Source organism: Ammodytes marinus (assembly GCF_949987685.1).
Source record: "Ammodytes marinus genome assembly, chromosome: 4".
In the NCBI taxonomy this organism is placed as follows: domain Eukaryota; kingdom Metazoa; phylum Chordata; class Actinopteri; order Uranoscopiformes; family Ammodytidae; genus Ammodytes; species Ammodytes marinus.
Window position 1 is genome coordinate 13,941,841 of NC_137233.1, and position 27,367 is coordinate 13,969,207.

At 40.9% G+C, this 27,367-nt stretch overlaps 1 protein-coding gene across 1 annotated transcript in view; it reads right to left on the reverse strand.

The window, feature by feature from the left end:
* LOC307248906 (plasma membrane calcium-transporting ATPase 1-like) overlaps positions 1-27,367 on the reverse strand; it is a 109,968-nt gene that overhangs the window by 16,257 nt on the left and 66,344 nt on the right. Inside the window, exons 6-16 of the mRNA XM_080025449.1 lie at positions 21,813-21,938; positions 18,721-18,756; positions 13,662-13,835; positions 12,065-12,279; positions 11,216-11,458; positions 9,992-10,233; positions 9,623-9,860; positions 6,169-6,348; positions 5,702-5,789; positions 5,328-5,434; positions 3,200-3,391 (exon numbers count right to left, since the gene is read on the reverse strand). Of these exons, the coding sequence (XP_079881575.1) occupies positions 3,200-3,391; positions 5,328-5,434; positions 5,702-5,789; positions 6,169-6,348; positions 9,623-9,860; positions 9,992-10,233; positions 11,216-11,458; positions 12,065-12,279; positions 13,662-13,835; positions 18,721-18,756; positions 21,813-21,938 (1,841 nt within the window). The remainder of the gene's footprint in view (positions 1-3,199; positions 3,392-5,327; positions 5,435-5,701; positions 5,790-6,168; positions 6,349-9,622; positions 9,861-9,991; positions 10,234-11,215; positions 11,459-12,064; positions 12,280-13,661; positions 13,836-18,720; positions 18,757-21,812; positions 21,939-27,367) is intronic.

Consider the following 27,367-nt stretch of genomic DNA (forward strand, 5'->3'; position numbering starts at 1 on the left):
TAGGCTATATATAAATATATTTATTCATTTACAGTGACGAGCATACACAATAAAGACAATCACAGGGATAACATAAACAGAGAACAGAAATAAAATAGGATAAAATATATTAATTTAAATAAAGTAGTCCTATACAAAATACAAAACAAGAGCAAAAATAAAATACTAAATGAACAATGAATTCAGCTAAAACAGTTACAGTCAGATGTGTAAAATTCAGAAATCATAGATTCAAATAAACCAAGAGTAGGAAGAGCAGTCATTTTTAAATTGCTCTGCAGAGCATTCCATGAATTAGGGGCACTACATGAAAAGGCAGTTATTCCTAAACTGGAGTTAGCTCGGGGCAATTTAGGAGGAGTAGTCGAGCATGGTAGGCTACATATGAGGGGTGGATGTTTCCCATGAAGGCATTAAATATAAATAAAAACCAGTGTATATAATATCTCATTAAAAGAGAAGGACAACATGAGTGTTCATGTAAAAATATGTTTTATTTCTCTAATTTAAAACACAAGCTTGTTAGGCAATTGCCTCTTAAAAGAGGACGGGATTATTTAAAAGCAAAGTCTTCTTGGTTGTCCAATGTTCTATACTAGGGGGGAAATACCAAGTTCAGTCTAGTCTCGAGTTGGTTCCTCAGACACAGACAGGAAATCAATGCGTGCCTTGCAGCGCGGTACATTTAAAAACACATTCAATACAAAACCACAGCAATCAAAAGTATTAAATTAAGGGAAAATCAAACAACAACAGCAAACAATAATACTCAAATGCATAAAATAAAGTTAACCATCCTTACAATCGCATTTTACTCCGAAGAGAAATTCAAGCGAGGCGAGTTTGGCAATGTGGTGCAGCCTTAATTTGTGAAAGACAGACACAACCAATGACAACAAGTCGGAATGGTGGTTGTCGATGCCAAACTGTGTCTCCTCAATATGTTCCCCAAGCAGAAACACATCCTCCGTTTCAATCTCCTCCCGGACGAAGTGTGTGACTCGGACGTCTGGTTACTTATATCATATCAGAATCTTCTATGACTGTTAAGCCCACTATGAATATTAAAACACGTCGAAACTTGTGCCCTGTATCTTAGCTACATGTATGATCTTTGCAGCAAAGAAAACCGCGTGAAAATCAGTTTGGTATTTAATGAGATATGATTAATTACATGCACTGACAGTTCATTCCACCTGCCAAACAGACTACACTGAGTGGAACGTGTGACCGGTCCAAGATGGCGCCCGCATTTCTCGCGCTCAACGCCCAATGCGGGGTCTATCCTTTATAATGTCTATGTATAGCGCCATATGAAAAAGTCAAGGTTTCAATACCGCCATTACCTCTGTCATACCGATCTAAGGTACTAGAACACACTAGGATCTTAATATACAACTTTATTAATATTCCTGCATCATAACCACTTTAACTGTGTAGAAAGTGATGCATGTCTCTAAAAACCTTGTTGAGCTTCTGACTTAAAGGACTGCTTTTATTTCAATTGTGTATAGTATAATTTAATTATTTATTTTATTATGGTATCATACAAGTTTATTAATGTTTAGAAGTTTTTACCTGAACATTTCATCATAACACATTTGAGAGCTGTAATCGCATTACCTTGATACAGTGAAACCGTGGTATTTTTGCTTAAAGTTATCATACCATCAACATATCATGCTTTCGAATAGCTGAACACTGTAGTGAGAGTTGAGTTAATTGCTCAGACTTTCTGATTATTTCCAGGTTAATGTGAACATATAAGAGATTTTCAATGTGGCATGGCCTCAGACTTTATACCTTATTGTATACGGGTGTAGCTAAACCTTTTTTTTTTTTTTTTTTTTTTTAAAGATATTTTTTATTAGATAGTACACAGTTGAAATGGGGAGACAGAGAGAGAGAGAGGGGGGATGACCTGCAGTAAAGGTCCACGGGTCGGACTCGAATCCGCGACCACTGCAACGAAGGCCGGAGCCAATATGGTACGCGCTCTATCCACTACGCCACCGGAGCGCCCCGTAGCTAAACCTTTTAACCTAGTTGTCCTTTTTAAATATGGATAGTGTTCTAATAATACTGAATTATACAGTTTGTCATTTACATTTGTTTTGTTATGATACCATCATTAAACAAACCAATTACACCATAATGTGGTCTCTGCTTCACTGATTCACATGTCTCTAAACGCAGGAAAAAGGATTTCCATACACGCTTCATAGGGCCCGCTCCACATCTGAAACCAAACATACCCCGTCCACTGAATAAACAATAAAGACATGAATCAGTTCTCCATCTTTTAATGATGTGTGCCAATGTGTCAGTAGCCTAACAGAAACTGAGATGATCACAGCGCAGACGTGAGTATTTGCTATATTTCAGGATTATCACGGTGACGTGTTGCCATGGTTTCAGGCTGTATCTTAGCCTACTTTGTGCTCTATACCAATAGTTGTTTATCTGTCCTGCCAGCTGCGAGCCTTTCAATTAATACACAGCCGCAAGTTAGCTTTTTTTTAATTGTGTCAGGATTTAAGGTTTTCTGTTTAGAGATGCATAATGGAAAAAAAAGGAGACACGGATACCTTGCAGCACTGAGACATTCATATTAAAATTTGGTTTTATTTGTTTCTGTGGAGATTTGATCAAATAGGAAAATAACAGATTTATTCTGAAAGAGCCGATGCATCAAACACAACAGCAAGAGTCAACTTTTAGCATAAAAATCAGGACTAGGGTTCATGTTTAATCATGATAATCCACATAAGAAAGTAGAAAAAGATGGCTGATGTCAGAGACATGAAATACTTTAGTCTGGAGGATATTTTTTTTTTACTAGACATCTTTCTTCGAAAAATACACAAATATTAAATTCAAATAGGATTTTTCTATTTGGGTGTACAGTATATGCACCCAAATAAAAATGTGTTTAAACGATTTCATTTTGATATTGGCATCCCCGCACTTCCGTAAAAAAAACACCAAAGATGCAAGATGCATGATACAAAATAAAAACTAAATGATCAGTTATAAAAACAGCATATGATCAGTTTAACCGCGTCGTCCAACCTGCTCTGTTAATTCATCCGTTAACACTGACCTGTCCATCTTATTCCAACTGAAAAAATATTTATGTGTGTAAGCCCTCGTGGTTACAACAATGATCAGAAAGCCCTACATTGACCTTCTAGCCTACCTGTGTGATACAGGCGCCGGTGAACGCCACAATCACGGCCACCACATTGACGGTCAGCTGGAACTGCAGAAACTTGGAGATGCTGTCGTAGACGTTCCTGCCCCACATGACGGCCTTGACGATGCTGCTGAAGTTGTCGTCGGTCAGGATGATGTCAGACGCCTCCTTAGCAACGTCTGTGCCGGCGATTCCCTGATAAGAAAGCAGAGTGCGACGTTCAGGTGTTTTGATTCAAGCAAAACTCAATATTACCAGTCGGCAGCTGGGGCCGAGCATCTTATTAGAGATGCACCTTTTGTACAGTTCCGACCCGATTACAATAGCTGGATTGCTGGTACAAATAATGATTCAGATACTTGGGCTCTTTTTTTTCTTATTAAAAGAGGAAAGAATATTTTAAAAAATGCATCTAATTTGAAATGGATTGCAAAAAACTAAATCGAACTGTTTTGAACTGCTTTGCGTGAGTCACATGAGCTCAAAAACATAACATAATTTCAAAGAGTGCAAATTGACAACTCCTTCATAAAAGGTTCCAGAACTGAATATTTGAAATGAAAGTGCAAGAACTGTGATGAAAAAAGAAAAAAAATATCATCAAAACATCGAAAAAAAAAAGGGTTATGGAGGTTGAATCCACTGAACATCTACAAATTAGTGCTCTTAAACAAGGCACCAAGAATGTGAGAGTTGGTTATATAATTCAACTTTTTTTTAAAAAGCATGATGACAGGTATGCGGCAGAGGAGAGAGAAAGCTGCACAGCTGCCGAGGGGATAAAATGTACCTTTGACAAAAAACACACCGCAGTTTCTTTGATATTGTTCTTGGAGGTTGTCATGGCCCCCTAGTGATTTGAGTTTGACACCCCTGATCTGAAGGATAATGCAGCTAAGGTTTTTAAAGCTTTAAAGGAGAAGTTAGATACAATTTTGAGTATCCCGCTCGTTTTCTCCAATCAGGAGATAGAACGCTATAAAGAGGCAGGTCTCCGTGCCCGTGAACGATGACTCGCTGCTCTCCATCGCGGCACTATCTGACGAAGACAGCTGTGTGCTCAATGTGGTGGTGACGCACGTAGGTACGAGGAAGGGGACTGCTAACTGCAGTCACCGACAGGAAGTTAGCTAAAAGGTCCATATGACTTACTTCTCCTTTAAGTGAGAATGTAATTAACCAAATGGACTGAAGCAGCAGTAAATATTAAAGCATATAAGTGGTCTCGTGTTAGCAGTAACCATAAAGAAGCTGTAATGTGAGTTGCTGTGACTCTCTGCGGAGTCAGACTCTCCCTGACAGACGGGGGCGGATCGCTCTCTGTTTTCCAGCTGAACAGGTGATAATTGAACAGGGACACTTCGGAGCAAACTGAAAATATTCCAAATGGGACACATTAGGACGTGAAGGTCACTGGTTTAAATCCCCAGACTACCTCAGTGATGTGTTAAGGAACAGTACTAACTTCTGCCAAAAGGCTGGTTAAAGCACAACATCTGCTCTGGAGTCTGCTGGAGACACACACGGTGTACACATGACTTTGCCCAGTAAATAAAAGGTCACTACAACACACGGGAAGCAGAGCTCATCAACAGCAGCTACACTGTGTTTTTAATTGATCTGTATTTTCTATCGCATCAGCTGATCATTTGTTCACTGTAACTCTAAAGCACCAATGGCAACCACAATTAGCTAGGAATTAACACAAAGATATGTGCCATGAGTATCCACTTAAATAGATCAGCAGTGTTAACAGCATAGTCTTATCTATTATCTACTGAATAAATGTAATGTGTATATGAAGCCAGTCTCCCTGTTGTCCCTCTCTGTGTGTTGATCTTCGGAGAATCAGTAACGTAGCAGCAGCATGGAATCCTGCTGAGCTGATGAGCCAAGGCATTCAAGCTCAACATTTATTGATTTATTTTTCCCATTTCACAGCTATATTAATGAATCCACTGCATTAAACCATTACGTGGATGTCATTTAGAGAAAATACTTATTTCATGGCTGCATTGGAAATGTAATTAACTAAAAGGATTTTCCCCCCCTTTTGGTAATGATGCGGAGCAAACTGAGCCGTGGAAATGAAAGACGACAGAAACAAAAGGTGAAAAAATGAAATGGTTACCATGGCAAAGCCAACATCAGCCTTCTTGAGGGCGGGGCCATCGTTGGTACCGTCTCCTGTCACTGCCACCACCTGTCTTGTTTCACCCACCAAGCTGTCAATGATGCCTGATCATACAAGTGGAAAAGAAAAAAACAATTCTCCATCTTAAGACGTGAAGAACAAATGAATTCTGTGCTTCTGCCAGAGCTTTAAAAATGTAAACATCTCACTACACTGATTGATTGATTGAATTTATTTCAGGCATATCAAAAATACAAAACAATCTCACCTTGTAAAAAAGGACACATAAACATGCAAGTAGCAGTAAAATATGCTAGTATAAATTTAATTATACATCATATAAAACTAAATCCCAGTTAGAATGAACCCACCTTTGACCAGAGTGTGTTTGTCTGTCGGAGAGGAACGTGCCAGAACGCGCAGTTTGGGCCAAACTTTGTCCAGACGCTCTTGTTCCACCTGGAAATAACATACAAAATATAAATATAAATATAAAGTATGCATCAAGATGGTTTGCTAAGTTAAAAATAAATTAAAACCCCTTAATACCGATAACAGGAAAGACTTTAAAAGCCATTTCACACCAAGCACCGATATTCATCCGATAAAACCACACTGAAATTTGTTTGAACAGATTCAATAGATCCTTATTCTGTGCCCCTGTTGCTTTGTGTCTGCTGTTAAGAGACCAGGGTTGATGAGCTTAAATTACACCAAGGTTAAGTTGCTGTGAATTTTCAGTCATAATGTAGTAAAAAGAAGAAAAAAAATTCACAGAGCTTTAGGCAAATACACTTTAATTACAGTCTTTTTGGTTGCATTTGTGTACTTGACTGACCTCTCCCTGGTCGTTTCTGATATGCTGGTTGAACTCTTTGCCCTCCATACACAGGAAGTCTTCTCCAGGCAGCAGGATGCCACACTTGGTTGCGATGGCGCGGGCGGTGTTGATGTTGTCTCCTGTCACCATACGGACAGTGATGCCTGCACGCTGGCACTTGGAAATAGCATCGGGTACCTGGAAGAAAGAAAACATTTTTTTTAAAGTTTCCAAAACTTTAAAACTAGAAGACGTGCACATATGTCGGATGAATTCGCAAGTTTCTCTTGCTCATCTAGATGTTCATCTAGTTTGAAGATGATGTTTCACGACTGGAGCCTGAAGGACTAAGAGAGGACACAGGCTAAAATGTGAGAATCTGCTGACTGAATTTCCGATGGCAAATCTGCCACATTTATCACTGTGAATTGAACATGTGACATGCTATGGTTGAAAGCTGCCAGGCATAGCAACAGTAACTTGGGGGGGGGGGTGAGGCTTCAGGAAGGGTCATGCGACACCCTTGGGACACACCAGGCATGGCATACAGACAGAAGAAGCAATCCAAGTTTCAGATCTGCTTTACATAGCTAGAACAGGGGGTGTATCCTGAGCAAGGAACTTACCATTAATTCCAAATGGCTAAATTGGGTCCCTGCTCTTTAAAGAGAATTAGTCCAATATATAGTTACAGTATTTGTAGAGTTGCAGTGCAAGCTATACACCATCAGGTCAAAGCCACATACATGTTCCAATGTTTTAGAATATAAAACAGTAAGAATTATTTTATGTCTAAAAGCTCCACTATTCTGTAGAGTCTTGCGTCCGTCACATCGCAGGTTGCATAGAGACAAGCGTTGTGTGCTGCTGACTGACTCCTGCTGCTCTCCAGTTTATTTCCATCCTGTCTGTGATCTTTGTGCTCTGACATTAAAGCAGCAGGCAGCACCAAGGCTTTCTGAGCTTCATTACAGGCTTCATTTAACATTTCAGTGGATCCAGCACACCTGACCAGGAGTCAATCCAGTCTTGATGTTCGGAAAATGTTCATGTATCGTCATCATGAACTACTGAATGTCTGTTCACCCTTTCATGTTTCTTGGTATAAATACAATTATATGATTAAATGAATCCTGTCTGATCAGTTCAGTTAAACTGTTCACGTGGAAAATATCAGCATTGTGTTCTCTTCCTCTGTGATCTTTACGGTTACTGTTTACTTATCATTACATTTGGTTCAAATGCACTGACTTTGTTGTCAGTCTTATTTAAATAAGGGCTTTGAACTTAACCTGTCTTTTTAATATCGCCTCGTCTTTCTGTTATGTCTCTTCTATATGCATTTCAACCTTAAGTATAACACTTTGAATGCCCTTGTCGTTGAAAAAGGGCTATACAAATACACTTGCCTTGCCTTGCCTTAGGTGTTTCCTCACTTCTCTCACCTTTATCTTTTTCTAGAGTCTTAGTTCCTCCCTGAGCTTTAGTCTCCCTTCTCTGAACCATTATCCGAAGATATGTCAGTTCATGATGATGGCAGCACAGCTGGATCCGCTGTAAGTACGCAGGTGTTGTCAGCTCCCTACCATCTTTATAGATATGTTTCAGGCAAAGTTACAATTACACACATTTATCTCACATCAAAACACTCGACACACAGCAATTTTCAGTGCCACACTCTACTGAATAGAAATTATATCAATAAATAAAATTAAAACGTGCTTCTAGTTCAATAACAAAATACTTTGGGAGGCACCCTGGTGCTGAATAAACTCAATGAGTAGTAATGAATGACATATATCAGTCTTTATACTAAAAATTATTAGAAATTGTACTGTGGGGGGAAACTAGCCAGCCTGACTATACATCTGAATAAACACACTGTCCATACAGACAGCCCCCTCTCCGGTCAGCCTGCCCCTCCATGTTTACAATATCAATGTATGTATATTCTCCAACCCCACTGTTCTCTGGTCAGCCTGCCCCTCCCATGTTTACAATATCAATGTATGCATATTTGAACTGTCTGCCTCACAGCCGGTCTCTCCTCCAACCCACTGTAATGTAACTTATGCCTCGTTTCCACCGAGTAGAGCGGGTCGGATCAGAGCGGCTCAGAGCGGGACAGCTCACTTTTAAGAATCTCGTGTTGTTTCCACCGCGGACCCTACCCTTACTGGTAGGGCGGGGTTTATGACCCTACCCTTACTGGTGGGGCGGGGTTTAGGCTGGACTGCGATAGCCGCCGCCAGAATGTGGGTTAAACTATCGGGCTGTGGATCAAATGTGGTCAAGTCAGCGGTCTCTCGTTTTTGCTTGGTCAAACCAGCCGCTTCTTTATTTATTCCCCCCGTGTTGTTGTGAGCACAGAGACGGCTCGGTGCAAGTTGCAACTGATAGAGACAGTGAGAGAACAGCGCTGGCTGCGGCAGCTACGTGACATCGTAGCAGTGGGACACAGTGTAGCCAACTGATTCATTTAATGACGAGGAAAAACACCACACAATAAACAGTGCCGCGCTCACAAGCCAGCGATCTCTCGTTTTTGCTTGGTCAAACCAGCCGTTTCTTTATTTATTCCCCCCGTGTTGTTGTGAGCGTGTATAGCCTACTAGCCTACTAGGCTATCTATGGCGAAAACACACAGAGACGGCTCGGTGCAAGTTGCAACTGATAGAGGCTGCGGCAGCTACGTGACTAGTGGGACACAGTGTAACCAACTGATTAATTTATTGACGAGGAAAAACACCACACAATAAACATTGCTGTGCTCACATTTTCGCCAATACACAAGACTCTCTTCACTCTTGCCGAGATGACTACACATGGCGGAAATGATTATTTAGACCAATCAAATGACGGCTCCGCCGTTTCGGTCCGCTTTCAGGCGGCTAGTACCCCTACGGAGGAGTACTGAGATCGGGAGCGGCTCAGAGCGGTTAGGTGCGCTTAAACCGTACCCTACCCAACTTTTGGCAAATGAAAAGCCAAACTACCCGGACCGAACCGATCCGACCCGCTCTACTCGGTGGAAACGAGGCATTAGACATCTCCCCCCCGGGGAGCAAATGTTCCTTAAATATGGGAGGACTTCAAGGAAACGGCGTCACTACTAGCAAGATACTCTCGTGTATATGCCACTAGTGACCCCTCCGGAGGACCCTTGCTATTTTGAAATAAACCTTTTGCTTTAAACACTGTATCATTCTGCTTCTTATCACGACAGTACCCAATTTGGAAACTCAGTTTTACTCAAATGAAGCGTATAGCTGCTGGAACGGATGATGAAATATTCTGTATATAAAAAAAAAATTTGGATGGTGATTAATTATATATATATATATATATATATATATATATATATATATATATATATATAGCACATAAGCCAGCACCAGGTGTTGATTAGATGAAGTGTTTCCATATCTGTGTGTGTGTGTGTGTGTGTGTGTGTGTGTGTGTGTCTCTGTACCTCTGGCCTGACAGGATCCTCGATGCCAACCACCACGATGCAGGTGAGGTCATTCAGGATTTCGTTCTCATTGTCCCAGTTGGGCTCTCCGGCCTCGGCGGGAAAGTCCCTGAACGCCACGCAGATGGTCCTCAGCCCTTCACACGCCATCGGCTCGATCACCTTCTTCACCATCTCGTCGCGGTCCTTGGCCTTGAAAATGCGGAGCTCACCCTGGGCGTCCAAGATACGGGAGCATCTGGGAGAAAGAGAGGAGCGGGAGACAGGAGGAGGTGGGATCATTAGGTTTGGTAAATAACATCTTCCTTTAACTCCATCCTCTCCTCTTTATTATATTATTCTTCTGTTTATTCGAGTCTTTTTTCTTACTTTCTCAGGATGATCTCCGACGCTCCTTTGCTGTACATGCGGTAGCCGCCGTCAGGGTTCTTCAGTACAGTGCTCATAGACTTGCGGGAAGAGTTGAAGGTGTAAACCTTGTAGAGTTTCTCTTCGGGGATCTCGTCTCTGATTGGCTGGTAGTCCCTCTTCAATTCCAGCACCAGGCCCAGCAGAGCGCACTCCGTCTTGTTGCCGACATGACGTGGTAGGCCACCTTCTTTCTCCGGAGGCTGAGAAAAAGGTTTGGATATTACCCAATAGCCCAATTCTGCATGTATATGTGTGGTTCAGTTGTGATTAATGAATGTTCTTTCACACAAGCATGTGTCTGAATAAATATTGAGCAGATCCACGGGGACCAAGTTCCTTACAGCAAAATAATAATTTCTTACTAGTCTTTCACTCGCATCTTTGTGGAAGCCGGCTTTTGACCTTGAAAAAGTCCTAACTTTATCAAAGGGACTGTTTTAGACAGGGTTATATTGTTAAGGTCAGGATTAAAAAAATTAACGCAGATTAATCACACTTCTATAATGCCCTTTGACCCGGTGCAAAAGTGGTGCGCAGCTGCACCGAGCTGCACCTGTAGCTTGCATACACAGCCCGCACGGGTGAAAGGGAGAAAAGTAAAGAGAGAAGCAGGGGAAAGGGCGGGGCCGAGGGCTCTATGGACGGTTTATGGGATGCTTCGGGCAAATAAGAATGAAGGTAGGAAGACATCTTACTTTATTCTCCGCAGTGTCTGTGCATTATTGATTTAGTGGGTGCAACAATGTAGGTTCAAAAGTATCTCTCAATCTTCCTCCGTTTGTCTCAATTTTGTTTGCTAGCTGTCTCGTCTCCCGCGTAAACGGACACCCGCCCCGTGTGTGTGTGTATGTGTGTGTGTGTCAATATTTTTGCCTATGAGTACGACGATGGTGAATGAATCGGCATAGGCATCTGTGGCAGTGCAGCGCTGTCTGTTGTGGAGACAGAAGTTACGAGAGACGGAGGGAGAGCGAGAGCGAGAGAGAGAGAGAAACAAACTGTACTAGCAGGCTATACAGCTGTTTATAAACAGGTATAAAAGTGTGCGATTAATTTAGATTAATTAATCAGAGCCTGTAATTAATTAGATAAAAAATTTTAATCGCTTGACAGCCCTAGTTAAATTTTGTTCATGCGTCAGTGTTTTTTTTTTGGTGCAGCTGTAACAGCGAGGGCTCTCACCAGGATCTTAGTGGTGTATGCCGAGTTGATGGAGATGCTGTTGATCATGACTTCCAGAGTGTCTGGTTTGATGGCTTCAGGTTCGGGGACGGTTCTGTAGTGTGTGTCGCCGATGTACGCCTGCACCACCGTCATGCGGTTCATGGTCAGCGTTCCCGTCTTGTCGGAGCAGATGGCTGTGGCGTTGCCCATGGTCTCACAGGCGTCCAGGTGACGCACCAGGTTGTTGTCCTTCATCATTTTCTAAAATATGGAGAAAGCGTTTGGAGGATAAAGTTTCCTGTTATACATAGTTTGGAAAACTACACTACCTGGCACACTTTCAAACATTTTGTTAGCTTCGAAAGGAACAGTGTGTAATAAGGCTGTATTTTGGCGTCATGTAGTGGTCAAACTTCTAGATTGCAAAAATCCCGAGTGTAACCATCCCATACAGAGAATTTACAGAAGCTATGGTGGCCTTCAAGGACAAGAAGCTAGTCACTACATTTCAGCATTATACAACACTGGCTTAAGTCATTCTACAATATGAAGTGATGAGATGAAGATGTATTTAATTACTTAAAAGATAGTACTTCTTCCTCGTCTTCCTTTTCCAAACATGTCACCATAGTTTATCTCATTCACCCATTCACTCATTACACAGATAGCAGAAGCTACAATGCATAGTGCGAGCTAAATATCGGGGTCAATTTCAGGTTCACCAAGGACGCTTCGACAGGCAGGAGGAGGGGGTATCGAACCACCTACACCGCAATCAGTGGGCCACCCATGTAGTTGACAAATCTTCAACAAACATGCCATGATTCTTAGTTAAAGAATCCCCTTTGCAAACCGGTCATGGTTTACCTTGACAGAGTAGGCCAGCGAGATGGTGACGGCGAGGGGCAGCCCCTCAGGAACGGCAACAACCAGCACAGTCACACCGATGATGAAGAACTTGACAAAGTACTGGATGTAGATAGGCGTGCACTCGGCCACCCAGGACCGGCCCTGCACCGCGAAGGTGTCGATCACAAAGTACAGGATGAGGATGACGACGGTCAGAGCTGACATGATCAGACCTGCAGGCAGAAACGAGCAGAGTTTAAACACAAACAAGTCATATTCAAAGCCAAGTCACTTTACTGTATATGTAGAGATTTCCACAGGTTTTTTATTACAGCGTGAAATATGATCTTCACACACTGGAGGTACGCAATTACGGATTATCACAAATAATTTTTTCTTATCGAGGAAATGCTTTTAAAATTTTACTTGAGAGAACACAAAATTAAGGATTTGATTTTTTTTTAATAAATAGGAAAACAAATTAAAAACATTTTTATCACATTTATCTACTGATGCTTGACAAATGCAACATTTGAATATACCAGGTTTAGAAAACACACTAAAATCACAATTGACAAAGGAATTCTGGTTAAAAGGTAAAAAAATATTGATCTATATTTTGGCAAGCCTGTGAGGTCTGCATGCACGATGAGGAAATAATTTTACAGAAGTTTCTGCACTTACAAATATGAAAATGATTTGTTGGTCTGTAAGTCAGAGAGCATCCCGAGTGTGAAATCAGAAACAGATAAAGCCACAGCTTGTGTTCTTCTGCTAATTGTTTCCCCGTCAAGTGTTTTGGCCCAAAGTCTATTTCTGTCCAGTTATGCGGGTCAGTTTACTCCTGAGAGACATACATTCACCTTCTTATAACTCCAAAAGCAGCAGTTTGATATAAATGGGTCTCATTCGCCAACAAGCCATCACCAATCCAACCCGTAGTGTAGGTGGGTTAAGATGTTCCAGATACAACCTGGTCACCCCACAATGAGTTGTCAAAATATAAAACTAATCAAGAACTAAAGAAAACTTGTTAGAAAAACTCACGTTATTGTGGAGAAAAAGATCCTTAGTAAAAAAACAGATTGCATGCAATGACTGCAAATGTTCTCATCATCAGCATCATCAGCATGGAAGTAGCTCAAAACTCTGCTTGGCCTTAAAATCAAGTGCCTCGCTGAACTACTCGCGTGGCTGTATCCTTTAGTTTTGTTTAGATTGGCAGTAAATATTGTCAGTGTTTTTTAACCCCGCTTAACTATAATAATACACAGATGCTTTAATATTGCCTACATTACAGGCTATTACAGTTATTTATCCATTTATTTTCAAGAAGCACTTTGGTGGATAAATGTTTATAAATGAATGAATATGTTGACCTGACTTGGGGTTGTTTATCTTGTTAAACTTTTCCCCCTGCTTCAAGTGTGCGTGTGTGTGTGTGTGTGTGCGCATGTGTGTGTGTGCATGTCCACGTATGTGTGAGTGCATGTTTGCTTGTGTGTGAGTGCATGTGTGTGTGAGTGCGTTTTTTTCTCTGTGTGTGTGTGTGTGCCTGCGTGTGTGTGTGTGCGCGAAATGTTCGCGCATGTGTATGTGTGTGCGTGTTCCTCACCGGCCTTCCCGATCTGCACAGCCAGTCTGGTCAGTTTGCCCTGCAGCACCGACTTCTCCTTCTTGGTCACGTTGACCTTCTTCACGGGCTTGGCCTCCTCTTTCTCCTCAGACTCCACACCATCTTCGCTCTTCAGCGGCTGGATCTCCAGGGCGATGCCGTCCTGGGTTTTGGCTGTGGGGTGGTGGAGGAAGGGGGGCAAGGTGGTGGGGTAAAAGGAGAAGAACCGGGTCGAAAAGTAAAGAGAGATAATGATAAGGAGGGAGAGAGGGAAGTGTGCAATGGAGATTTTTTTTTTTTTTTCAAAATGGTCAGGATAGGGAGCAGAGGATGACAGAAGGAACATGAGTTAAATCAATGAAAAAATAATAAATTACAAAAGAAAACAAAAAAGATGAAGGGGGCAGGGTTCAGGAGTGGTTAGGGGATGAAGGGTAGAAAAGCAGAGAAAATGTTACAGATTCAGTCAGAAGGGAAAGCTGAAAGGTAACCGGACGAGTTTTCTCAGGAGGTTCAGACAAAGACTTTTCTTCATCATTAAACATATGGACCCTTTGGCCTTTGAGTGCAGAGAGTAGCATTGTAATATATGTATGGCCACAGAACATTCATGAAAAAAGGTCCAGGGAAGCTTTCAAGAGATTGTTCGTAGACGAGTAGGGAGCAGCAGTTCATAATGAAGAGCAGCATACAGAACAGAGAACAGCAGATACAACAGAGAGGATTTAACCAGTGGGGCTGTCAATTACTCACGCAGGCACACACACACACACACACACACACACACACACACACACACACACACACACACACACACACACACACACACACACACACACACACACACACACACACACACACACACACACACACACACACACACACACACACACACACACACACACACACACACACACACACACACACACACACACACACACTAAGAGTTTGGAGTCAGTCTGAGATCCGACGTCTGGGCTCAAGTCCTGCACGCCGGACAAACTGTCAATTTGCATTTCAATCCCGTCAGCTGGGACCCTGTTTGGACTGTAGTACTGTACAAGGAGCTTTTTGATCTGTTTAAGCTTTCACTGAATTCAGGTTTTGCAATGCTGAATGAAGGTTTTAAGTCAAAATCAAAGTCCTTTGTTACGTTAAATACTGAAAATGTTCTTATCGGTTGTTAAATGAATGCACAACTACTCAAACATGGTTCATCAGAAATTCAGCAGAAATTTAAACTTTAAATGTATCAAAATAAATGAACGGATTGGACCTCATGCAAGAACAACTTGTACACACAGTTGTACGGGATAGCTATATGTTGAGAGGCGTTTCTGATTTGCTCTCCTCCCTACTTAAAAACTTGATAATATTACAGACAACCCTCAATATAATGCCGGCCAGTACAAAACAAATACTCAAGGTGGCCTAAAATGCTTAAAGATATAATTCAGTTAAGACGACTTAGAGTTGCAAACATATTATGAACTCCCATGCTCCCATTTTGATTTTCAACAGATCATGTACAAAGTTGTAAAGTTAGACAATTCAGACAATCAGAATTCTTTATGCTGTTATATTGAATTTACATTGAAATAACAGAAAATGTAATGCTAGCTTAAGACACAGGAATCCATCAACAAAAACTAAAATGTTCTTGCATGGGGTTCAATGTCTCCAAGAAAACATTTGCTTAGATGAAGCAGCTTTTTTTCGCTGCTCTATTGTTATAGTTTGTAGAAAAATACAAAGATGCGGGAGTGTATCTTTAATGTAATGTGTTTTTATGACACATTTATCCTAAAACCTCCTTCATGGCCAAATCGTCACTGCTTTACTAAGTTTCATCTCATGACGGCATGACCTCAACATGTAGGTGACCAACCAGGAAGCTGTGGAGCTTTATGCACATGGTCCACTCTGAAGACAAGCCACAACATAGAACTAACTGACACAGCTTCACATGAACAGGACTGAGACCCACTGACCAACCACAGAACTGTAAACAGGCGCAGCACTGAACCATGGGAGAGCGCACGGCGGGCAGAAGGGAAGGGGGTGGTGGTCTGACGATCAAAAAAGCAAGTCAACAAACAGAAGACAAACTCAAAGGATCACCCCAAAAAACGAAAGAACGACAGCGATGCAGAACCACGACAGAGAGAGAGACAGGAGGAGGCAGAGGAGGCTGCAGAGCTGTGGAGGCTGCAGGAGACTTCAGCAAGACATAAAAGTAACGGAGAAGAGGGAGAGAGTCAAACAGTGATTACAAGACAACATAAAGTCCTGAGCAACACCCTGCAAGGAGGCAACAGTGAGAGAAAAGACAGGAATAACAAAAGGCAGAGAAAAGAAACTGAAGGTACGCAAACAAAAAAGACGACAGCCCACAGCTCACTAAGACTGCAAAGGGTGCAACTCCCACACACACTGACAGCCTTGCTACAGCCAAAAAAATAATAGATAAAACATCACAGCACTGTTTGGGTCAGTCTGTCTTTCCTCAACACAAAGTCACATTCATTAGGATAATAATAAATGTGTGTGACGGGAAAACTGAACATATAGCACTTTGAATACTCCACAGCTCAAGACATTAAAAAAGAAATAAAACAATTGGTAGGCATTTATTATGAAATACAGCAGAAGGAGTTAAGTTTTGAGTTTTACTGATGTTAGTCAAATATTAAGTGTGGGTGATTGACTGAATGAAAACAGGTTCTCTGTTAAAAAGAGAAACTTAAAGAAGCCGCAACATGACTGTACATGTTGTAGTACTGATGGAATTAACTTTAAGAACTATTTTCTAATCTTCCACTACTTGAGTTTCTGAAAAACTCAACACTTTCCACCTGTTGCTTTGATAAATACATTATAATGTCCACGACACTAATTCCATCAATACAACAGAGTCAATGTACCACTTTGCTTTTTTAAACAATAACGCTGTTATCTTCTACTTTTTTATAATTCTAGCTGTTGTACTTAGATGTTCTTTTCTAGCGCTGTTAAATTACTGTCATTTAAAATTCATGCACAAATGTTTCACTTTAAAAGCTGTCCAGCAGCTCAAAAAGCACAATTTTCCCTAGAACTTAAATAATTAGCAATTATTACGAGAGCCGACTGATTGGTAATGTGACAGCAAAAATAACAACTTTAGGTTCTAGACTGTCGGACGGGGTAAAAACAAAACAATCTTTAGATGTCAAATTGGGCTTTAGGAAAATGTGACGGCAATATTATTCGTCAGTAAAAACTGTCTTTAGTTAAAGCCCTACTACTCTCTGAGTAGGCTTTTATTGTGAAACATCTGCACAACGAAGAAGGGTATCTATACCTTGTGGTGTGTATTTAACACATGGGAGTTTAATTTAAAGGTGCTTTATTGCTTTTATTTGTACAGTAGGGGGAAAAATAATCACAACATAAACTGACAGATACACAATCCTGACCGATCATAAATTGCTGCACCAGCTGCCTACTTCTACATCCAGCACACACAAAGATACATCATCTTTCCATGATTGGAGTTATGCGAAAACAGCTGCCGGCTGGTGGTGGAAACGTGGTAAATTTAAGGGGTTGAAACTAAAACTGCACAGTAAACGTGCCGTGAAACCAAAACAAGGAACTAAAAGAGGCTGACAAGAGTCGACGTGGTCTCTGTGGGCTATACAGCTTGTGACAGTCCATGTGACAAAAGGAATTTCTGCAGGTTTTGTTCTGTTTTTTTTTCCCCTGTTAGTGGAGGTCATCCGTGACGACAGCTCTGTGAATATTTATGTGTGGAAATGTGTCATGAACGTCCAAGAGAAAGGAGTGTACAGTATGTTTGTGTGTACATCAAGAAGCAATCTGTCTGCAGCAGATGCTCAAACCACGGGAGGTCGAGAGGAGGGGAACTGTGTGTGTGTGTGTGTGTGTGCCTGTATGTGGACGTGAAGAGACAGCTTGCAGAGGAAGTTGGACATGTGTTGGATCACAGGGGATATTGAGGACGGTTGGCTGCTCGAGTTTGATGGTTGGAACAATGGTGTCATCGCCAACAAACAAATCAAATTTTTTAAATATTATGTATTTCAAGGCACTGATTGGAGCGCCTGATTTCAACACAGCGTTGCTCATAAAGGACCCCCAGAGGTCACACTAGTATTTAAGCGTGAACCTCAATGGTGTATCTCGTGTCTCACAGCATGATGGGACATTTATAGGGCAGATTACATGTTTTGTAAACATATGAAATACACTTGAGAGAAAATGTGTATCACTCAAAATAATAATTTAATTTGAGCAAACTGAATACAAATTTTTACTCACTCAAGTGTGTAATAACGTGTATTTGGCGTCATGTAGTGGTGAGATTCTAGATTGCAACGCTCCCTTTCGGAGAATGTACAGAAGCTACGGTGGCCTTCCAGGACCAGAAGCTAGTTACTAAACATAGCATCATCCACCACTGCCTCAAGTCTTGAGGTGAACATGTATTCAGTAATACATTTTACAGTTCTTCTTCTTTGTCTTCCGACAAGTGCATTTCCAGCAGACAACCACTATATAAAAAAACTTGCCAGGCCGTTAAATTTGTCCATTCTGTGCGACTGTAGAAACATGACAGTGCAACATGGCGTCGAGCCTCGCTCCTATGTAGATATAAAACACTAATTCTAAGGTAATAAAACTAAACAACAACTTTGGGAATTAAAACATACTGATGAATAGTATATTCAATTTCTTCCTAATGAAAATGTCAATAAATTCTACACACTGTACTTTCAAAAAGGCACAGATATAATACCAAAGTTAACCTACGACAATTACCATGACAACTGTGGACGCTGTAATTGGCTGTCAAAGACTTTGAAGGTTGAGAGTTGCACCCTTTCACCGGTAAAGCAAGGCGAGAGAACGTCCCCCTTTATACAGCAGAGAGAGATAGAGAGAGAGAGAGGGACTGGACACCCCCCTCCTGCCGCTGGATGGAGGGTGAGGAGAGGGTGAGTAACAGGGAGGATGGAGGGACAGAGAGGGACAGATGGATGAATGGAGGGGTTACCTTTGTTGCGATTTTCGGGGGGTCCTTGTTTTTTACCTGTTCGGACAAAGAGAGAGGGCGGAATGCTGATAAGATGGCTCAAAAGAAAAATAAGATCAAATCAAAACCGAGGGAGAAACACAAAAGTTCAAAGTGATAGAAACCCACAGGTGTGTGTGTGTGTGTGTGTGTGTTGTGTGTGTGTGTGTGTTGTGTTGGGCAGGAATGGACCAATCAGAAGAGAGAGACGCATGACTTCCTGCGGTGGAGGACCAACCGCATTTGACAGCAGATCTAGTCAATCTATCAATATCTCAGTAATCTAAATCAAACACTCATCTGACTGGTTAAGTTGAGATGGATTCTGTTTCCTTTCTTCAATTCAGACATCTGAACTGTGACCATGATGGTTATCTACGTATGGACCTGTGGATCTAACATCTGTAACTGATTCTTCTCATCAGATATGTGACGGCACGAGCCAGGCGCAAGAGCATTGTCCTCCTCAGGGCCATTAACTTCCTGTTGCCCTGCAATGGAGCTTTTGGCTTTTATTGTGAAAACAGGTTTGACAAGGTCAACATACACATACAGCTCTTTGTTATTTTGCTTGTAGTTTGTGATTGATGAGACTGAACTGCTGCAAGTGTGTGTATCTCTGTGTTTCCACTCACTCGAAGCCCTTATGCTCGTAAGATAACGAATGGGTGTGACTTTACAAGAATGCATGAGTGTGTGTGTGTGTGTGTGTGTGTGTGTGTGTGTGTGTGTGTGTGTGTGTGTGTGTGTGTGTGTGTGTGTGTGTGTGTGTGTGTGTGTGTAGAGTGGGTAAATGCAGCCATGTGTGACAGTCAAGGCTGCTTTGTGTCTGTCAGCAGAACACAAGAGACACAAAACAGTGCTTGTGTCTAGTGGTGTAGCTACTCCTATTTTTGTGAGGACAGATTAAAGTTTCAAACTTGGTAGCTAGTTCTCACTTCATTTAAAGGGCTTTTTGGTGGTTCAGTCCTGGTTTTGGTTACTGAAAGATATAGCTTAAAGAGGACCTATGATGCTTTTTGACTTTTATGACCTATAAACGTTGTTATGATGATTCATAGTCATGCTTAACCATACTAAATTATCAAATAATGACTTACATGCATTTCGACGTATTCCCTGCTGACCGTCTGGGGTGTCTGTGCAGAGCACTAAACACTATTCTAGCCAGTCGAGAAGTCACGTCTTCAAAGCGGTCTACCCTTTCATAATTCGTGACGTCGCATAAAAATTTGTGACGTGACCACGCGGATGTTTCCATGTATGGTAATGCTGTCACTTCCCTGTTTGCGTCTGCCTCGCGCCATTATAGGTCCATGCTCGCGCTTCCCGCCACTGAAAGTGTTCCCGGAAGGAAGGTAACCAATCACAACGGAGTGGGGTTTGCAAGAGGGGGGAGAGGGTAGCGGAGATGGCCGATGCACAGGCGGAGGGAGCGGAGATTGCCGAAGCACACACACTCAAGTGTTGACAGGATGTGCTGGATCGCCAAAATAAGAGAAAGAGCTTCCCGAAAATCTACATAGTTTTTTGTGATGTGATTCGTGTCAGGTTGCTCTATAGCAGTGTAAAACAAGAAATTAAGACCAAAAAAGTAGTATAATAGGTCCTCTTTAAGGTTTTACCTAGGGGGAAGGGAATCTATTTTGTTAATGAGGTCCTTCATAAGTGTAAAAGTAGAGGCACAAGCAAGATATGCTTAACTAAATGCTCATTTTCTGTTTAATTAACATTGAATCTGAAAACCTGTCTTACGGTTCTCCTCATTAGAAAATCCTTACTGGTTTAAAATCGAATCATTAGAGGCCGAAATATATTCGAACTTGAGCGTCTCTCTCCGCTGAGCTGGTACATTCAGCCAGTTCACAATGAATGCCTGACAAACTCAAACTTTAGGCAGTAAAACAAATGATCAGACAAAAACAAACTTAAGAAAAGGATACGAGTAAAAGGGGGTTAGCATGATCACAAGCAAATCAAAAGCAATAGAGACCGACTGCAGAAGCTTGTTGGTTTACGTCAAACTGCTCTATGATAGTAAAAGGATCGTCTGGCTTTTTGAAGGGTTCTACTTCAAAAAGCATGTATATGTGAACAAGGGAAGATGCTTTTGGCATTTTGAACAGACATTACATCACCGTCAAATCAATACCTCAGTATCCGGGGCATGAGCAACCACGAATAAATGAGACCATGATGGAGTTTTTTTTATTAAGGTGAGTGACCAAATCGTTTTTTTGGGTTGTGTTGTGTTGTGTTTTTTTTTTTTTTTTTGTGGAAACACATTTTAAAGTGATGTCTTAATTTGAAAGTGTACAACAAATAACTTAACAGAAAAGATAATTTTTATTTGATAATAAATGTATTGTATTGTAGTTAAGAGCTATTTATCTTAGGTTTTAACTCAAACAAGAACAACTTTGTCTAATGATATATAATATATATTTTTTAGACTCGTCTTGACTATAACTGCTAACATTACTAGCAGACAATGACTATGAATGAAACCCCATAAACCGTTTGGATGAGGAGTCAATCTCTTTATACGACCCCATGCCTTGATATGGTTACAAAGCTATCACTGTTTAGGGGAGCAGTTAAGTGAACAATCAATTAAAAAATAAACTTGTGAACTTGCTGCTGTTGTACACATCTTTTTGGGTCGGATACTTGAATCCAATATCAATATTGTTCAGCAAAAATTATCATTGCAGGTGAACTCATCTGTGGTCTCATTTATTCACTGATGATGCTTTTCTGATTCTAATTGAAGCTCTCTAATGTTAAAGCATCATACTTGGACCCTTCAAACAGCTCTGCAGAAATCAGCTCAGACTGGATGAACACTACCTGCTGACAGGGTCGGCCGGCACAAAAGGAGACACTTCAAATCAACACCAGCTGATAAAAACGTGAGATATTTCCAATCTGCACTGTTCAAACAGTCGAGTAGAAATATTCAGAAGCTGACATGGTGAAAGTCGTCTTTCTAACCAAACTTTTCTCCCGACACACTTAGAGACCTCAAGAAACACAGCTCATGTTGAAGATGTGTGGGACAGGCTTCGTCTTACTTTTCTTGACCTTCTTCTCTTCGTCGCTGTCGCCGGCGCCAAGCAGCGTAAAGATGATGCCAGTTTGAGAGTTCAGGCCGACAGCTGACACCACCATCCTGCCTGATCCCTCCATCACATGGGTCCCTGAGGAAAGATATTAAAAAAATTACAAGTCACAACTGGAAACTTTGTAAGTCTTAATGTGTTATTTCCTGATCTATCTTCAGTTGCATCGGTAACACTTTATAATAACTATCCGTTGTAACTCGTTAATAGATCATTAGTAAACTCTTAATTAATGATTTATTAATGATTTGTTAAGTGTTTGTTAGCAGTTTGTTAAGGATTTATAACAATGCCTTACAGACAGTTAATAGACCATTAATAAACTTTTAGTTAATTGGTTATAAATGACTTGTTAAATGACAGTTAACCGTTTGTTAAGGATTTATAACTGTGCTTTATAGATAGCCGATAGATAATTTTCAAGCTAGTAGTGAATTACTTACTAATGACTTATTAAGTATCAGTTAATAGTTTATATGTGTTATCGGGACGTTATTCTAAAGTTGCAACTATTCCTCATTTATTAATTGTTTGTAAATGAGGAATAGTTGCAACTTTAGAATAACGTCCCAATAACATATATAAACTATTAACTAATACTTTAAGGCCTACTTCACCGGTGGGAATATGAAGGTGTATTGAATTCTCTTTCAAAGGTTTTTTTATTCATCAAAAGAATTTGCAAAGCAAATACAATACAATGATTAATTTTTTTTTTTCCCCTTTTTTCCCCCCCCCGAACACACCCCGCCCACATCCCACCCCCACCCACAACCAATCCTGCAGCACATAAAAAAATATATATATATATATATAATAATAAAAAAAACAAAACAATACACAATATTAGAAAACTACATAGACAAAATACACACTACAAGAAACAAAAAAAATTAAAAATAAATAAATAAATAAAAAAAAGGAGGGGAGGGGGTTGCTACTCCTGTAAAATTGTTGTTCGTCTATCAAAATAATTCATAAAGGGGCGCCAAATCTCGTCAAATTTAATCTCCGATCCCTGGGCCGTATAACGTATCTTCTCTAAATTCATACATGACATAATATCCTTAATCCAGTATGAGTGGGAAGGAGGAGCAGGATCTTTCCATTTGAGTAAAATAGCTCTGCGAGCAAGCAGCGAGGTGAAGGCCAGAACCTTCAGCTTCACTTTAGGCAAGCCCGGATTTGGAGCAATGCCAAAAATTGCGGTGAAAGGGTTCGGCTCAATTTGATGCTGCAATACTTCAGAGATTGTTTGAAAAACTGATGTCCAGGGGCCTCATTTATAAACGTTGCGTACGCCCAGAAGAGGGCGCACGCCAATTTCTAAGCAAATATTGGGATTTATAAAAACCAAACTTGACGGGAGATGTGCGGTCCTCCACGCAAACTCTGACCCATGCGTACGCACAGAAAGTGGAGAAAGGAGAAACTGCGACTCCGTCGGCACATGTATGAAGTGCGAGAACGTGAATGTGTTTGTGTAAAATTAATCCAGATAGGCCTAGTATAAGCCATGTAGGTCTATCATATATTGGGAGTTCCTTTGCAAAACGGATGAAGCCATTCTTACAACTAATGAACAAATGCCTCCACGGATTTTTCCATGGAGTGATACCAACAAAAACAAAACGAATTAGGATCTTAAATAGCCTACAAACGGAGATATATGAGTGCAAATAAAAACCAAATAGCAACGTTCGTATAAACTCTGCAGTTATTAAAGAATAACCTATCTGCATGTTGTGGAATTAATTCTGATAATATTGAGGTGGAATACAGCCTATTACTTTTACACTGACGCTGTTCTCGATGCCTCAATCAGGCAGACAGGAGTGCACCTTTTCATACACTAATGATAAGCCTACTGTACATCACATAGGCTACTGTGATTTTTTTCACGGCTTTTAGTCCGTTTTATCTATGTGTTTTTCTTTGTGTTTAAGCACGTCGCAATTGTGTTTTGAAAGGGACTGTGAAGTTTATTATTAACCCTCCGCCGCCCGCCACTGCCCCGGGATGAATTCTCCGAATCTGTATCTCATGGGGGGTCTCAGTGCCCCCCGCTCGTGGCACAAACACTGTGTGAGGATATGCACTTGTTTGCGTCCACTTTTATGTCGGATCACTTATTTTTATTTCGGCCACAGCGTTCACAGAGATCGCCACAGGCTGCACTCTATCGCCTTTACGCTCACACTGCCACCAAACTATATTTTCCCTGGTCGCCACTTCTCCAACGGGTACTTCGGGGTGACCGCAGTGATCCACACCGTGTGGAGTCTATTTTTCCATTTCCCTTTCAGTCGGCGATTGCCACTACCGCCTTCATGCACTCAGTAAATGATATTAATTCGGGCGTGTCGATGACTATGTATGGGTAAATATGGGCGGTACGTGAAGCCCGCAAAGGCTGCGCCACATTTAGAGTTGATTGTGATTTATAAAGGGAAACAGGCGTAGGACGTGAGTGCGCACTGTTTTATAAATCCGAATATTTTTGTTCGCACGTATATCCTACATTTCTTCCGTACGCCAGCTTCCACGTGAATCCCACGCAAAGCTTTATAAATGAGGCCCCTGAACTCAGTCAAGGTGGGACACAACCAGTACATGTGAAAGAGTGATGCCGGTGCGTTCTTACAGCTATCACAGGTCGGGTCTACATCGGGGAACATACGAGCTAATTTAGTTTTAGACATGTGGATACGATGTACTACTTTAAATTGCACTAGAGCATGTCGTGCGCACATAGAGGTAGAATGTATCTGATCCAAGACTGAATCCCACATGTGATCTGTGAAGGCAGAACCAAGGTCCTGCTCCCACAGAGTTCTTATAGCTGCTAATGAAGGGCTATGCAACTTCGAAATAAGATTGAAAAACACAGAAATTGAGCCTTTTAATGTGGGGTTTACAGAAAAAAACAAATCGGCATGATTGGCTGGGGGTTTGTGAGGGAATTGGGGAATTAACTTTTGCGTAAAATTCCTGATTTGCAGATATCGGAAAAAATTCGTCTTTTCTATACCAAAATTTTTTGTCAATTGAGAAAAACTAACAAATAGATCATTAATAAATAAATCACCGATGCATTTTAAGCCTTTTTTATGCCAGATCTTGAATGCACCATCCACAGTCGAGGGAGTAAACGAATGATTAGCTGCAATTGGACTAAAAAGTGAAAAATTCTGCATTCCAAAATTCTTCCTAAATTGGGTCCAAATTCGAAGGGAGTGCTTAATCACGGGACTACTGTTGGGAATCGCCGAAGAGAGTGGAAGTGCAGCGCTTAAGAAGGCAGATAGAGATAGTGGGCTAATAGCGCTGGACTCCATTGTTACCCAGACTGGGGCTGAGTCGTCAAGGTGAAAATGCACCCAATACATTAGAGAACGGATATTAGCCACCCAGTAATAGTATTGGAAATTAGGGAGAGCCATTCCACCTGTTTGTTTGGGTCTTTGAAGAAAAGCTTTCCGTAACCGAGGATGTTTACCATTCCAAATATAATTTATCATTAAAGAGTCAAGGGCCTGAAAAAAGGATTTGGGAAGAAAGATGGGGAGACATTGGAATAAATATAGGAATTTTTGGAGTAATGTCATTTTAATTGAATTTATTCTACCTATAAGAGAGAAAGCCAGAGGAGACCACTTCGATAATATTTGCTTCGCCTGGTCCAATAATTTGAGGAAGTTATATTTAAGTAGGTTTTTAAAATTTCTGGTAAAACATACCCCAAGGTAACTCAGATGGTCTGTCACCACTTTGAGTGGGAGAGCTGTATAATCAAGTTTAAGAGCTTCTTTATTAATCGGAAAGAGTTCGCTCTTACTCAAGTTAAGTTTATAGCCAGAAAACTGACTAAAGACCTCCAACACAGAAAGAGCCTCCGGTAAAGAGGAGGCTGGCTTGGCGACAAACAAAAGTAAGTCATCGGCGTACAATGATACCTTATGTTCAATTCCTCCTCTCCATATCCCCTGAATCTGTTTGTTACCACGAATGGCAATAGCAAGTGGTTCGATTGCAATAGCAAAAAGGAGCGGGCTCAAAGGACAACCCTGCCGGGTCCCACGGTGCAGATCAAAACTACTTGAGTAACGGCTGTTTGTTAATACTGAGGCAGAAGGACATGCATATAATAATTTAACCCAAGAAGTGAAAACAGGACCCAAACCGAATTTTTCCAGGGTGAAAAACAAATAATTCCATTCTACTCTATCAAATGCTTTTTCAGCATCCATAGAAGCGAGACATTCTGATTCAGTATTTCTGGGGGAATATAAAATGTTCATTAGCCTGCGGGTATTATAAAATAATTGGCGTCCCTTTATAAACCCAGTTTGGTCAGGAGATATGATAGAGGGGAGAGCACCCTCCAATCTATGGGCAAGAATTTTAGCAAGTATCTTCACATCCGTATTTAATAGTGAAATTGGTCGGTATGATGCACAATCTAGAGGATCTTTATCCTTTTTTAACAACAAGGAAATACAGGCCTGGTAGAACGAGGGCGGAAGTTTACCTGAGTCAAATGAGTCTGAAAGTACTGAACATAAAAAAGGCGATAATTCGTCTGAAAATGTCTTAAAAAAGTCAGATGGAAATCCGTCTGGGCCAGGAGATTTGCCTGATTGCATAGATGTTATTGCTGCAAAAATTTCTTTCTGAGTAATAGGTGCCTCAAGGCTATGTCTCAGCTCCTGAGAGAGGGAAGGCATGTTCAGGCCACTGAAAAAGGTTTCCATCACCGTTACGTCTACTGTACAATTAGAACTATACAAATTTGAATAGAATGTTTTAAACTTTTCGTTTATCAGTTTCTGATCTGATGTTGTACACCCACTGTCTGTCCGTATTCCCGGGATGAGTTGCTTCGCTCTAAATCCGCGCAATTGATTGGCCAGGAGTTTACCAATCTTGTCACCATGCTCGTAAAAAGTACTTCTGCTCCTAAGCAACTGGTCTGCAACCTGACGAGAGGAAAGAAGGTTGAATTCTGTCTGAAGTTTTAAACGTTCTTTGTAAAGTTCAGATGAAGGTGAGTTAGCGTATTGTCTGTCTATGTTCAGAATCTGATCAGCTATTTCAGTTTGTTTCTGTTTTGTACATTTATTTTTGTATGCTGCAAATGATATAATTTCACCTCTCAAATAGGCTTTCAGAGCTTCCCAAATTGTTGCATTGGACACATCAGGTGTATTGAATTCTGAGATCCTATGTAGTATAAATGTGCAAAGAATTTTTAAATTGGTTCATCCTAGCCTGAGAAAAGGCAGAAAGAGTGTTTTTTTAACCCTATATTTCTCTTTCTCGTGACATCACAGAAAGAGAAATATAGGGTTAAAAAAAAACTTACTTTGTAAATATTACTGTGATGTCACAGTAAAAGACATCACAGTAATATTTACAAAGTACGTTTTTTGGTTAAAGTTGCAACTATTCCTCATTTATTAATTGTTTGTAAATGAGGAATAGTTGCAACTTTAGAATAACGTCCC